Here is a 15,181-nt window from a genome sequence, read left to right as displayed (position 1 = left end):
CCCTATATATAGAAAACTATAAAACACTGATGAAAGAAAGCAAAGAGGACACAAATAGATGGAGAAATATACCATGTTCATGGATTGGAAGAATCAATATAGTGAAAATGAGTATACTACCCAAGGCAATCTATAGATTCAATGCAATCCCTATCAAGCTACCAACGGTATTTCTCACAGAACTAGAACAAATAACCTCACAATTTGTATGGAAATACAAAAAACCTCGAATAGCCAAAGCAATCTTGAGAAAGAAGAAAGGAACTGGAGAAATCAACCTGCCTGACTTCAGGCTGTACTACAAAGCTCCAGTCATCAAGACACTATCGTACTGGCACAAAGACAGAAATATAGATCAATGGAACAAAATACAAAGCCCAGAGATAAATCCACGCACCTATGGGCACCTTATCTTCGACAGAGGAGGCAAGAATATACAATGGAAAAAAGACAATCTCTTTAACAAGTGGTGCTGAGAAAACTGGTCAACCACTTGTAAAAGAATGAAACTAGAACACTTTCTAACACCATCAGTTCAGTTCAGTCAGTTCTGTCACTCAGTCACGTCCGACTCTTTGCGACCCCATGAATCGCAGCACGCCAGGCCTCCCTGTCCATCACCAACTCCTGGAGTTCACTCAGACTCACGTCCGTCAAGCCAGTGATGCCATCCAGCCATCTCATCCTCTGTTGTCCCCTTCTCCTCCTGCCCCCAATCCCTCCCAGCGTCAGAGTCTTTTTCCATTGAGTCAACTCTTCATATGAGGTGGCCAAAGTACTGGAGTTTCAGCTTTAGCATCATTCCTTCCAAGGAAATCCCAGGGTTGATCTCCTTCAGAATGGACTGGTTGGATCTCCTTGCAGTCCAACACCATACACAAAAATAAACTCAAAATGGGTTAAAGATCTAAACATAAGACCAGAAACTATAAAACTCCTAGAGGAAAACATAAGGAAAACACTCTCTGACATAAACCACAGCAGGATCCTCTATGACCCACCTCCCAGAGTAATGGAAATAAAGCAAAAATAAACAAATGGGACCTAAATAAACTTAAAGCCTTTTGCACAACAAAGGCAACTATAAGCAAGGTGAAAAGACAGCCTTCAGAATGGGAGAAAATAATAGCAAATGAAGCAACTGACAAAGAATTAATCTCAAAAATATACAAGGAACTCCTGCAGCTCAATTCCAGAAAAATAAGCAACCCAATCAAAAAATGGGCCAAAGAACTAAACAGACATTTCTCCAAAGAAGACATAGAGATGGCTAACACACACATGAAAAGATGCTCAACACCACTCATTATCAGAGAAATGCAAATCAAAACCACAACGAGGTGCCATTTCACGCAAGTCAGAATGGCTGCCATCCAAAAGTCTACAAACAATAAATGCTGGAGAGGGTGTGGAGAAAAGGGATCTCTCATACACTGTTGGTGGAAATGCAAACTAGTACAGCCACTTTGGAGAACAGTGTGGAGATTCCTATAAAAACTGGAAATAGAACTGCCATATGACCCAGCAATCCCATTGTTCGTCATACAAACTGAGGAAACCAGAATTGAAAGAGACACATGTACCCCAATGTTCATCGCAACACTGTTTATAATAGCCAGGATATGGAAGCAACCTAGATGTCCATCAGCAGATGAAAGGTTAATAAAGCTGTGGTACATATACACAATGGAATATTATTCATTAAAAAGAATACATCTGAATCAGTTCTAATGAGGTGGATGAAACTGGAGCCTATTATACAGAGTGAAGTAAGCCAGAAGGAAAAACACCAATACAGTATACTAACACATATATATGGAATTTAGAAAGATGGTAACAGTAACCCTATTTGCGAGACAGCAAAAGAGACACAGATGTATAGAACAGTCTTTTGGACTCTGTGGGAGAGGGCGAGGGTGGGATGATTTGGGAGAATGGGTCTGAAATGTATATATTATCATATGTGGCATGGATCACCAGTCCAGGTTCGATGCATGGGATAGGGTGCTGGGGCTGGTGCTCTGGGATGACCCAGAGGAATGGGATGTGGAGGGAGGTGTGAGGGCATTTCAGGATGGGGAATACATGTACACCCATGGCAAATTCATGTCAATGTATGGCAAAACCACTACAATGTTTTAACGTAGTTAGCCTCCAATTAAAATGAATAAATTTATTAAAAAAGGTTATTTTTAATTCACTTTTTCCCTCCAACTTCATGTAAACTGGATTCAAATTCCTCTTAATACCATACCCAAAGCAGCTGTGTTTAGACTATGGACCCCTTTGCAATATAATTGCAAGGAGATCCTGCAACTGCAAGAAGATCCAACCAGTCTATCGTAAAGGGAATCAGTCCTGAATATTCATTGGAAAGACTGAGGTTGAAGCTGAAACTCCAATACTTTGGCCACCTGATGCGAAGAGCTAACTCATTTGAAAAGACCCTGATGCTGGGGAAGATTGAAGGTGGGAGGAGAAGGGGACGACAGAGGATGAGATAGTTGGTTGGCATCACAGACTCAATAGACATGAGTTTGAGTAAACTCCGGGAGTTGGTGATGGACAGGGAGGCCTGGCATGCTGCACTCCATGGGTTCACAAGGAGTCAGACACGACTGAGCAACTGAACTGAACTGAACTTGCAATATCATAACTAAATATGAAAAACTGCAAAAATTCCCAAACCAATGGTTAATCAATACATTTCTGGTAAATTATTTGCAATCACTTTGATAAAAATGTAAATTAAACAAAATTAAGATCCATTAATGTAGTAAGGTAGATTTTCAATCATTTGAAAAATTTTTATTCCTATGAGTCTTTAAAAATGGTCATATTTCTAAGGAGAAGAGAGATAATTACATAAGTAAGTAGCAGCAGATACGATCTTGGTTCAAATAAAACAGAAAATGATTAAGAAATTATTCAAGACCATCACATGTAATGATCTCACTTTGGAAAATTCTAATCCACTTACCCACAGGGCTCTTGAAAATAGGTGGTGTCAGTGTGCCGATCCAGAGCTAGCTTGGTGTATGCAGTGTCACCTCTGGAGAAGTCTGAAGTGAAAAACCACATCCTTCCGTAGATGGTTTCTCTGTCAAATGTAGCAGAGGAAGACCTTTTAGTTATTTGAAATTTTCATCCTTGTCATTCAAGACTCTTTCCAATACTTTTTTTATTTACAGATAAAAACAATTTTTTTTGGTTCAGATATCAAACTATAAAGTAAAGAAATCAGTTGAACTTATCACCCGTCTTAATGATCCCACCACTGAGTAATATTCTAGGAAGCTGCGGGGAATTAGTGGAAGGATAATGTAGTCAGAAAATAGGGAACCATCTCACTCTGTTTATGTGTCTGCTTTGAACAGCTTTCAGGTTCACATTTCTGTCCTGCACTCACCTTCAACACATAAAAAAGATGGTTTTGGGTAGCTGCTTTTAGAACTGATTAATGTAGATCCTCAGCCACCTTTTAGACTTGGAAGAATAAAAAAGAGAGAAAAGAATAGTTTATATTAGCAAGTATTTAGTGAGACTTGCTGTATCACTGTATCTCTCCTTGAGATATATACATCATGGGCAAATGACCCAGCATACCATCTGTTACACAATGAGCTATATCTGTTTCTTATGAAGTAAAAGCAAAGTATTAACTATGAAAAAGTCAGTTTACATATCATGTAATACCACAGAAGATAAACCTAGAAATGCAATGGAAAGAACTTTGTACTTAAGATCAGAAAACCTGAGCTCTCTTGAATTCCAGTTCTACTGCTTACTAGCAGAGCAATTCTGGTCAAGGCACTTAACACATCTGATCCTCAAGCGCCTCATTAGTAGAACAGGAGATAAAATACACGCTTATTAGGACTACTATGCTAAACAATTGAAATCATTGATGTGAATATGCTGGTTAAATGCTGTACAGTATCAGTTCAGTTCAGTTCAGTTCAGTCACTCAGAAGTGTCCAACTCTTTGCAACGCCATGAATCTCAGCAAGCCAGGCCTCCCTGTTCACCAAAAACTCCCAGAGTTCACTCAAATTCATGTCAATCGAGTTGGTGATGCCATCCAGCCATTTCATGCTCTGTCGTCCCCTTCTCCTTCTGCCCCTAATCCCTCCCAGCATCAGAGTCTTTTCCAATGAGTCAACTCTTCGCATGAGGTAGCCAAAGTATTGGAGTTTCACCTTCAATGTCAGTCCTTCCAATGAGCACCCAGAACTGATCTCCTTTAGAATGGACTAGTTGGATCTCCTTGCAGTCCAAGGGACTCTCAAGAGTCTTCTCCAACACCACACTTCAAAAGCATCAATTCTTCAGCACTCAGCTTTCTTCACAGTCCAACTCTCACATTCATACATGACCATTGGAAAAACCATAGCCTTGACTAGACGGACCTTTGTTGACAAAGTAATGTCTCTGCTTTTGAATATGCTGTCTAGGTTGGTCATAACTTTCCTTCCCAGGAGTAAGCGTCTTTTAATTTCATGGCTGCAGTCACCATCTGCAGTGATTTTGGAGCCCAAAGAAATAAAGCCTGACACTGTTTCCACTGTTTCCCCATCTATTTCCCATGAAGTGATGGGACCAGATGCCATGATCTTCGTTTTCTGAATGTTGAACTTTAAGCCAACTTTTTCACTCTCCTCTTTCACTTTCATCAAGAGGATCTTTAGTTCCTCTTCACTTTCTTCCATAAGGGTGGTGTCATCTGCATATCTGAGGTTATTGATATTTCTCCTGGCAATCTTGATTCCAGCTTGTGCTTCTTCCAGCCCAGTGTTTCTCATGATGTACTCTGCATATAAGTTAAATAAGCAGGGTGACAATATACAGCCTTGACGTAGTCCTTTTCCTATTTGGAACCAGTCTGTTGTTCCATGTCCAGTTCTAACTGTTGCTTGCTGACCTGCATACAAGTTTCTCAAGAGGCAGGTCAGGTGGTCTGGTATTCCCATCTCTTTCAGAATTTTCCACAGTTTATTGTGATCTGCACAGTCAAAGGCTTTGGCATAGTCAATAAAGCAGAAATAGATGTTTTTCTGGAACTCTTTTGCTTTATCGATGATCCAGCAGATGTTGGCAATTTGATCTCTGGTTCCTCTGCCTTTTCTAAAACCAGCTTGAACATCAGGAATTTCATGGTTCACGTATTGCTGAAGTCTGGCTGGGAGAATTTTGAGCATTTCTTTACTAGCGTGTGAGATATGTGCAATTGTTAGCTCCATACCATTTCTGTCCTTTATCAAGCCCATCTTTGCATGAGATATTCCCTTGGTATCTCTAATTTTCTTGAAGAGATCTCTAGTCTTTCCCATTCTGTTCTTTTCCTGTTTCTTTGCATTGATTGCTGAGGAAGGCTTTCTTATCTCTTCTTGCTATTCTTTGGAACTCTGCATTCAGATGCTTATATCTTTCCTTTTCTCCTTTGCTTTTCACTTCTCTTCTTTTCACAGCTATTTGTAAGGCCTCCGCAGACAGCCATTTTGCTTTTTTTCCTTTTCCATGGGGATGGTCTTGATCCCTATCTCCAATACAATGTCACAAACCTCTGTCCATAGTTCATCAGGCACTCTATCAGATCTAGTCCCTTAAAACCACTTCTCACTTCCACTGTATAATCATAAGGGATTTGATTTAGGTCATACCTGAATGGTCTAGTGGTTTTCCCCACTTTCTTCAATTTAAGTTTGGATTTGGCAATAAGGAGTTCATGGTCTGAGCCACAGTCAGCTCCTGGTCTTGTTTTTGCTGACTGTATAGAGCTTCTCCATCTCTGGCTGCAAAGAATATAATCAATCTGATTTCAGTGTTGACCATCTGGTGATGTCCATGTGTAGAGTCTTCTCTTGTGCTGTTGGAAGAGGGTGTTTGCTATGACCAATGTGTTCTCTTCACAAAACTCTATTAGCCTTTGCCCTGCTTCATTCCATATTCCAAGGCCAAATTTGCCTGTTACCCCACGTGTTTCTTGACTTCTTACTTTTGCATTCCAATCCCCTATAATAAAAAGGACATATTTTTTGGTGTTAGTTCTAAAAGGTCTTGTAGGTCTTCATAGAACCGTTCAATTTCAGCTTGTTCAGCATTACCGGTTGGGGCATAGGCTTCGATTACTGTGATATTGAATCGAACAGTAATGATCTGTTGGAAACGAACAGAGATCATTCAGTTGTTTTTGAGACTGCATCCAAGTACTGCATTTTGGACTCAGTATTATTAACAACCAGTGTGTGAATTAAGCCTTAGGAATAATAGGTCAAAAGTAGATATCTTTAGATACCATCTTATTCAATCCTTTTACTGATCAGATGGGAAAATAGAGGTTACAGGGACAGCAATTGTGGGTAGGAATGTATGTTTATCCAACTGCTTGATGGGAGAACTGAGACTACAATCTGGCTCTCTTTACTCAAAGTTAGTGCTCTTTCTAGCATACAATGAATAACTCTTACTTTGAGTGTCACTGGGCTTGAGAAAAGACAACAACTTTGAAGTCATCATATTTAACATGTAAGTGTCTTTAGAGATTAGAAATCTGGGCTTCAAATAAAGCAGTATAAATGGTAATCTCCTTATTCGGGCTGCAGAATATTCTGGAAAAACAAGGGTGACTATACCTGTCATATTATTTTACTGATATTCATGCTCTGGAAATTAACTCGTGCACATATCAGGAAACTAATGACTCACCTGATCAAGCTGATCCTTTCTGCCACCTTCTCTGTGTGTTTCTGAGTAGGAGGGACATTTTCCACAAAAGCAATTCCATAGAGCAGAAAGTTCTGCAGAAAGTTCTTCAGTCCCTCCTTCGTTTCTAAGAACGTCTGGAAATCTACAGCTGGAACTTGGGCTTGCTGGTAGATTGCAGCATTCCATAAGATTCTAGGCTGGATGACCTTTTGTTTCTGCCCTTCATAGCTGTTTTTCACGAGCCAATCCAAATCATATCTAGTCACATGACCATCTGGCCCTTTTTAGGAAAAAATAAAAGCTATTAAAATAATAATTATATATACTGCCAATAATTTACTGGTTAAGAATATTATTTTCAGCAACCAGTTACCCAGTATGGTATTGTTTATGGGGTTTCCCAGGTAGCACTAGTGGTAAAGAAATTGCCTGCCAATACAGGAGACATAAGAGATGCAGGTTCGATTCCTGGGTCGGGAAGATCCCCTAGAGGAGTGCATGGCAACCCACTCCAGTATTCTTGCCTAGAGAATCCTATGGACAGAGGAGCCTGGTGGGCTACAGTCCATGGAGTCTCAAAGAGTTGGACATGACTGAAGTGACTTAGCACACACACACATATGTATTGTTTATGAGACCAAATTCAAATGAATGCCTAGAATGTTCCTGAGACAGAAATATTTGTCAGTTGAGTAGTATAAATTAATAAGTGAATAAAGGAACAAATAAATCTTCCCAGCAGGTAAATAAGTTTATGAAACTTAGCTACATAGTAAAGGGCCTCGATCTCCCTCTTGTAAATGAATTAGGTCAGTTTGGTCTAATGATATGATATCAATACAGCATGATGACTTCGCCTGCTGCTCTACAAAAAGTCAAAAAGCCAGCTCCTAAAATGTTTTAGAAAATATTCAGGATAAGCAAATGAGTAAGCAAAGGATACAGCAAGAGGAGTGAAAGGTTATCCTGACATTTTCTCTCTCCTTTTTTTTCTACCTCTCTGTCTCTGTTTCTCTCTTTCAAATTTCTACACTATTATAGTAAAAGTATCATAAAGAATTTGGAAAGCACAAAAAAGTATGAGGAAATGAAAAGGTCAGATATACTTATTCGATTATCTACATGAAACCACTATCCACAGCTTGCAATCAATCATTCCTTCTAGTTTTTTGTATGCATACTTTTACTTTACATATTGTGAAAATATATATCAGTTTGCACCCTGCCTTTGTCACTTAAAATTTAAGAATAATTTTATCATTAAAAAATTAAGGCTTCAAAAAATTAATTTCTATAATTTTCAGAATATGGACTACCAAGATTTACCCAGCCAGTTTGTTCTCCCAGGGCATGTAGTTGTATTTTTGGAAAGTTTCCCTATTATTTAATAGTGATCATCCTTGTCCATTTTTCTGATAATTTTCTTAAAATAGACACACAGAAGGTAGAATTGTTAAATCCAAAGACACAAACTTTTAAAAGTCTTGATACATATAACTAGATTACTTTCTAGAAAGTCTACCAATTTTCATCCCCTCCAACAATATATGCATATATGCATGCCCATCAAAATTGAGTATTACTTTTTAAACATGTTTTTGTTTCTAAGTTCGTAAATAAAACTCATCTTATCATAATAAAATTAAGTTATTTAAGATGAAGAAGAACATTTGTTAGACATCTATATTTTTTACATGCAAGGGTTACCAAACTGAGCTAGTAGCCAAACCTGCCCAGAATTGTTTTTCTAACATTTGCTGTGTAATACGTATTTTCTATAGCTGTTTCTACACTACTACCAAAGAACTGAATCGTTGTGCAGATACAGTGTACTCAAAAAAGATTAAAAATCTTTACTATCTGGCCTTTTACAGAGTGTTTCCTGACTTGTGGTTTAATTATCGTTCACTTCTTTCTCACATTTTTCTATTGGAACACTAATAGCACTATACACACGCATGCACACACACACACACACACACACACATATATAATCATATATTTTACAAATATTTTGCAAAGTCAGTTTGTTTTTAAAAAACCTTTCTATGGTATGCTTTCTTTCTTTTTTAAACAGCTGTTATAGTCCAGTTAAGGTTTATTAGAGTTAAAGGATACAGATTGAAATCAACAAAGGGAAAAGGTACATAGGGCTGAGTCCAGAAAAAACCAGGCACAAGTATCTAGGTGTCCACTTCTGGTATCAGTTCAGTTCAGTTGCTCAGTCGTGTCCGACTCTTTGCAACCCCATGGACTGCAGCATGCCAGGTTTCCCTGTCCATCATGAACTACCAGAGCTTACTCAAACTCATGTCCATTGAGTCAGTGATACCATCCAACCATCTCATCCTCTGTTGTCGCCTTCTCCTCCTGCCCTCAATCTTTCAAACATCAAGGTCTTATTCACTGAGTTCGTTCTTTGCATCAGGTGGCCAAAGTATTGAAGTTTCAGCTTCAGCATTGATCCTTCCAATGAATATTCAGGACTGATTTCCTTTAGGATTGACTGGTTGGATCTCCTTGAAGTCCAAGGGACTCTCAAGAGTCTCCTTCAACACCACAGTTAAAGCATCAATTCTTCAATGCTCAGCTTTATTTATAGTCCAACTCTCACATTCATATATGACTACTAGAAAACCATAGCATTGACTAGATAAACCATTTTTAAAACAAATATATAAATTTACTTATTTTAGTTGGAGGGTAATTACTTTAAAATATTGTAGCGTTTTTGCCATACATTGACATGAATTCGCCACGGGTGTACATATGTTCCTCATCCTGAACACCCCTCCCACCTCCCTCCCCATCCCATCCATTCATGTCACATATGATAATATGCAAGTTTCAATGCCATTCTCCCAAATCATCCCACCCTCGCCCTCTCCCACAGAGTCCAAAAGACTGTTCTATACATCTGTGTCTCTTTTGCTGTCTCGCAAATAGGGTTACTGTTACCATCTTTCTAAATTCCATATATATGCGTTAGTATACTGTATTGGTGTTTTTCCTTCTGGCTTACTTCACTCTGTATAATAGGCTCCAGTTTCATCCACCTCATTAGAACTGATTCAGATGTATTCTTTTTAATGAATAATATTCCATTGTGTATATGTACCACAGCTTTATTAACCTTTCATCTGCTGATGGACATCTAGGTTGCTTCCATATCCTGGCTATTATAAACAGTGTTGCGATGAACATTGGGGTACATGTGTCTCTTTCAATTCTGGTTTCCTCAGTTTGTATGACGAACAATGGGATTGCTGGGTCATATGGCAGTTCTATTTCCAGTTTTTATAGGAATCTCCACACTGTTCTCCAAAGTGGCTGTACTAGTTTGCATTTCCACCAACAGTGTATGAGAGATCCCTTTTCTCCACACCCTCTCCAGCATTTATTGTTTGTAGACTTTTGGATGGCAGCCATTCTGACTTGCGTGAAATGGCACCTCGTTGTGGTTTTGATTTGCATTTCTCTGATAATGAGTGGTGTTGAGCATCTTTTCATGTGTGTGTTAGCCATCTCTATGTCTTCTTTGGAGAAATGTCTGTTTAGTTCTTTGGCCCATTTTTTGATTGGGTTGCTTATTTTTCTGGAATTGAGCTGCAGGAGTTCCTTGTATATTTTTGAGATTAATTCTTTGTCAGTTGCTTCATTTGCTATTATTTTCTCCCATTCTGAAGGCTGTCTTTTCACCTTGCTTATAGTTGCCTTTGTTGTGCAAAAGGCTTTAAGTTTATTTAGGTCCCATTTGTTTATTTTTGCTTTATTTCCATTACTCTGGGAGGTGGGTCATAGAGGATCCTGCTGTGGTTTATGTCAGAGAGTGTTTTCCTTATGTTTTCCTCTAGGAGTTTTATAGTTTCTGGTCTTATGTTTAGATCTTTAACCCATTTTGAGTTTATTTTTGTGTATGGTGTTGGACTGCAAGGAGATCCAACCAGTCCATTCTGAAGGAGATCAACCCTGGGATTTCCTTGGAAGGAATGATGCTAAAGCTGAAACTCCAGTACTTTGGCCACCTCATATGAAGAGTTGACTCAATGGAAAAAGACTCTGACGCTGGGAGGGATTGGGGGCAGGAGGAGAAGGGGACAACAGAGGATGAGATGGCTGGATGGCATCACTGGCTTGACGGACGTGAGTCTGAGTGAACTCCAGGAGTTGGTGATGGACAGGGAGGCCTGGCGTGCTGCGATTCATGGGGTCGCAAAGAGTCGGACGTGACTGAGTGACAGAACTGACTGAACTGAACTGATGGTGTTAGAAAGTGTTCTAGTTTCATTCTTTTACAAGTGGTTGACCAGTTTTCTCAGCACCACTTGTTAAAGAGATTGTCTTTTTTCCATTGTATATTCTTGCCTCCTCTGTCGAAGATAAGGTGCCCATAGGTGCGTGGATTTATCTCTGGGCTTTGTATTTTGTTCCATTGATCTATATTTCTGTCTTTGTGCCAGTACGATAGTGTCTTGATGACTGGAGCTTTGTAGTACAGCCTGAAGTCAGGCAGGTTGATTTCTCCAGTTCCTTTCTTCTTTCTCAAGATTGCTTTGGCTATTCGAGGTTTTTTGTATTTCCATACAAATTGTGAGGTTATTTGTTCTAGTTCTGTGAGAAATACCGTTGGTAGCTTGATAGGGATTGCATTGAATCTATAGATTGCCTTGGGTAGTATACTCATTTTCACTATATTGATTCTTCCAATCCATGAACATGGTATATTTCTCCATCTATTTGTGTCCTCTTTGCTTTCTTTCATCAGTGTTTTATAGTTTTCTATATATAGGGCTTTTTTTTTTCTTTAGGTAATTATATTCCTAAGTATTTAATTCTTTTTTTTTTTTGCAATGGTGAATGGAATTGTTTCATTAATTTCTCTTTCTGTTTTCTCATTGTTAGTGTATAGGAATGCAAGGGATTTCTCTGTGTTAATTTTATATCCTGCAACTTTACTATATTCATTGATTAGGTCTAGTAATTTTCTGGTGGAGTCTTCAGGGTTTTCTATGTAGAGGATCATGTCATCTGCAAACAGTGAGAGTTTTACTACTTCTTTTCCATCTGGATTCCTTTTATTTCTTTTTATGCTCTGATTGCTGTGGCCAAAACTTCCAAAACTATGTTGAACAGTAGTGGTGACAGTGGGCACCCTTGTCTTGTTCCTGACTTTAGGGGAAATGCTGTCAATTTTTCACCATTGAGGATAATGTTTGCTGTGGGTTTGTCATATATAGCTTTTATTATGTTGAGCTGTGTTCCTTTTAATCCTGCTTTCTGGAGGGTTTTTATCATAAATGGATGTTGAATTTTGTCAAATTTCTCTGCATCTATTGAGATAATCATATGGCTTTTGTCTTTCAGTTTGTTAATATGGTGTATTACGTTGATTGATTTGCGGGCAGATATTGAAGAATCCTTGCATCCCTGGGGTAAAGCCCACTTGGTCATGATGTATGATCTTTTTAATACGTTGTTGGATTCTGTTTGCTAGAATTTTGTTAAGGATTTTTGCATCTATGTTCATCAGTGATATTGGCCTGTAGTTTTCTTTTTTGGTGGCATCTTTGTCTGGTTTTGGTGTCTGGGTGATGGTGGCCTCATAGAATGAGTTTGGAAGTTTACCTTCCTCTGCAATTTTCTGGAAGAGTTTGAGTAGGATAGGTGTTAGCTCTTCTCTAAATTTTTGGTAGAATTCAGCTGTGAAGCCTCAGGTCCTGGACTTTTGTTTGCTGGAAGATTTCTGATTACAGTTTCAATTTCCGTGCTTGTGATGGGTCTGTTAAGATTTTCCATTTCTCCTTGGTTCAGTTCTGGAAAGTTGTACTTTTCTAAGAATTTGTCCATTTCTTCCACGGTGTCCATTTTATTGGCATATAGTTGCTGATAGTAGTCTCTTATGATCCTTCATATTTCTGTGTTGTCTGTTGTGATCTCTCCATTTCCATTTCTAATTTTGTTGATTTGATTCTTCTCCCTTTGTTTCTTGATGAGTCTGGCTAATGGTTTGTTAATTTTATTTATCTTCTCAAAGAACCAGCTTTTGGCTTTGTTCATTTTTGCTATGGTCTCTTTTGTTTCTTTTGCATTTATTTATGCCCTAATATTTTTAAATATTTTTTTTAATTGGAGGTTAATTAAGATTTCTTTCCGTCTACTATTCCTGGGGTTCTTCATTTCTTCCTTTTCTAGTTGCTTTAGGTATAGAGTTAAGTTATTTATTTGACTTTTTTCTTGTTTCTTGAGGTAAGCTTGTATTGCTATGAACCTTCCCCTTAGCACTGCTTTTACAGTGTCCCATACGTTTCAGGTTGTTGTGTTTTCATTTTCATTCATTTCTATGCATATTTTGATTTCTTTTTTGATTTCTTCTGTGATTTGTTGGTTATTGAGCAGCATGTTGTTCAGCCTCTATGTGTTGGAATTTTTAATAGTTTTTGTCCTGTAATTGACATCTAATCTTACTGCATTGTGGTCAGAAAAGATGCTTGGAATGATTTCAATTTCTTTGAATTTACCAAGGCTAGATTGATGGCCCAGGATGTGATCTATCCTGGAGAAGGTTCCATGTGCAGTTGAGAAAAAGGTGAAATTCATTGTTTGGGGGTGAAACGTCCTATAGGTATCAATTAGGTCTAACTGGTCTATTGTATCATTTAAAGTTTGTTTTTCCTTGTTAATTTTCTGTTTATTTGATCTATCCATAGGTGTGAGTGGGGTATTAAAGTCTCCCACTATTATTGTGTTATTGTTAATTTCCCCTTTCACACTTGTTAGCATTTGCCTTACACACTGTGGTGCTCCTATGTTGGGTGCATATATATTTTAATTGTTATATCTTCTTCTTGGATTGATCCCTTGATCATTATGTAGTGTCCTTCTTTTTCTCTTTTCATGGTCTTTATTTCAAAGTCTATTTTATCTGATATGAGTATTGCTTCTCGTGCTTTCTTTTGGTCTCTATTTGCATGGAGTATCTTTTTCCAGTCCTTCACTTTCAGTCTGTGTGTGTCCCTTGTTTTGAGGTGGGTCTCTTGTAGACAACATATATAGGGGTCTTGTTTTTGTGTCCATTCATCCAGTCTTTGTCTTTTGGTTGGAGCATTCAACCCATTTACATTTAAGGCAGTTATCGATAAGTATGATCCCGTTGACACTTACTTTGTTGTTTTGGGTGAGTTTATAAACCCTTTCTGTGCTTCCTGTCTAGAGAAGATCCTTTAGCATTTGTTGGAGAGCTGGTTTGGTGGTGCTGAATTCTCTCAGCTCTGGCTTGTCTGTAAAGCTTTTGATTTCTCCTTCATATTTGAATGAGATCCTTGCTGGGTACAGTAATCTGGGTTGTAGGTTTTTTTCTTTCATCACTTTAAGTATGTCCTGCCATTCCCTTCTGGCCTGAAGAGTTTCTATTGAAAGATCAGCTGTTATCCTTATGGGAATCCCCTTGTGTGTTATATGTTGTTTTTCCCTTGCTGCTTTTAATGTCTGTTCTTTGTGTTTGATGTTTATTAATGTGTTTTATATGTGTCTTGTGGTGTTTTGCCTTGGGTTTATCCTGTTTGGGACTCTCTGGGTTTCTTGGACTTGGGTGACTATTTCCTTCCCCATGTTAGGGAAGTTTTAAACTATTATCTCTTGAAATATTTTCTCATGGTTTTTCTTTTTGTCTTCTTCGTCTGGGACTCCAGATAAGTATGATTTGAACATTGGTGTGTTTAACATTGACCCAGAGGTCTCTGAGGTTGTTCTCATTTCTTTTAATCTTTTTTCTTTTTTCCTCTCTGATTCATTTATTGCTACCATTCTATTTTCTACCTCATTTATCCTATCTTCTGCCTCCATTATTCTACTGTTGGTTCCCTCCAGAGTGTTTTTGATCTCATTTTTTGCATTATTCACCATATATTTACTCTTTTTTATTTCTTCTAGGTCCTTGTTAAACATTTCTTGCATCTTCGCAATCCTTGTCTCCAGGCTATTTATCTGTAACTCTATTTTGTTTTGAAGATTTTGGATCAGTTTTACTATCATTATTCAGAATTTTTTATCTGGTAGATTCCCTATCTCTTCCTCTTTTTTTTTTTGTTTGGAGGGCATTCATCTTGTTCCTCTACCTACTGAGTATTTCTCTGCCTTTTCATCTTGTTTATATTGCTGTGTTTGGGGTGGAGTTTCTGTATTTTGGCAGTCTGTGGTTCTTCTTTATTGTGGAGGTTCTTCGCTGTGGGTGGGGTTGGACGGGTGCCTTGTAGAGGTTTCTTGGTTAGGGACGCTTGTGTCAGTGTTCTGGTGGTTGGAGCTGGATTACTTTTCTCTGGAGTGCAAGGAAGTGTGCAGTAGTGAGTTTTGAGATGTCAGTGGGTTTGGTGTGACTTTGGGCAGTCTGTATATTGAAGCTCAGGGCTATGTTCTGTGTTGCTGGAGAATTTGCGTGGTATGTCTTGCTCTGGAACTTGTTGGCCCTTTGGTGGTGATT

The 15,181-nt window shown here is 38.4% G+C and overlaps 1 protein-coding gene across 1 annotated transcript in view; it reads right to left on the bottom strand.

Moving 5' to 3' along the window:
* Positions 1-15,181, bottom strand: part of TMLHE (trimethyllysine hydroxylase, epsilon) — a 67,866-nt gene that overhangs the window by 11,091 nt on the left and 41,594 nt on the right. The window contains 2 exon segments of the mRNA XM_068962571.1: positions 2,981-3,100; positions 6,706-6,985. Coding sequence (XP_068818672.1) covers positions 2,981-3,100; positions 6,706-6,985 — 400 coding nt within the window.

The sequence above is a fragment of the Capricornis sumatraensis genome, chromosome X (assembly GCF_032405125.1).
Source record: "Capricornis sumatraensis isolate serow.1 chromosome X, serow.2, whole genome shotgun sequence".
NCBI classification, from domain to species: domain Eukaryota; kingdom Metazoa; phylum Chordata; class Mammalia; order Artiodactyla; family Bovidae; genus Capricornis; species Capricornis sumatraensis.
The sequence above is the reverse complement of the archived record's forward strand: the minus strand, read 5'-3'. Positions and strand labels throughout refer to the sequence as shown.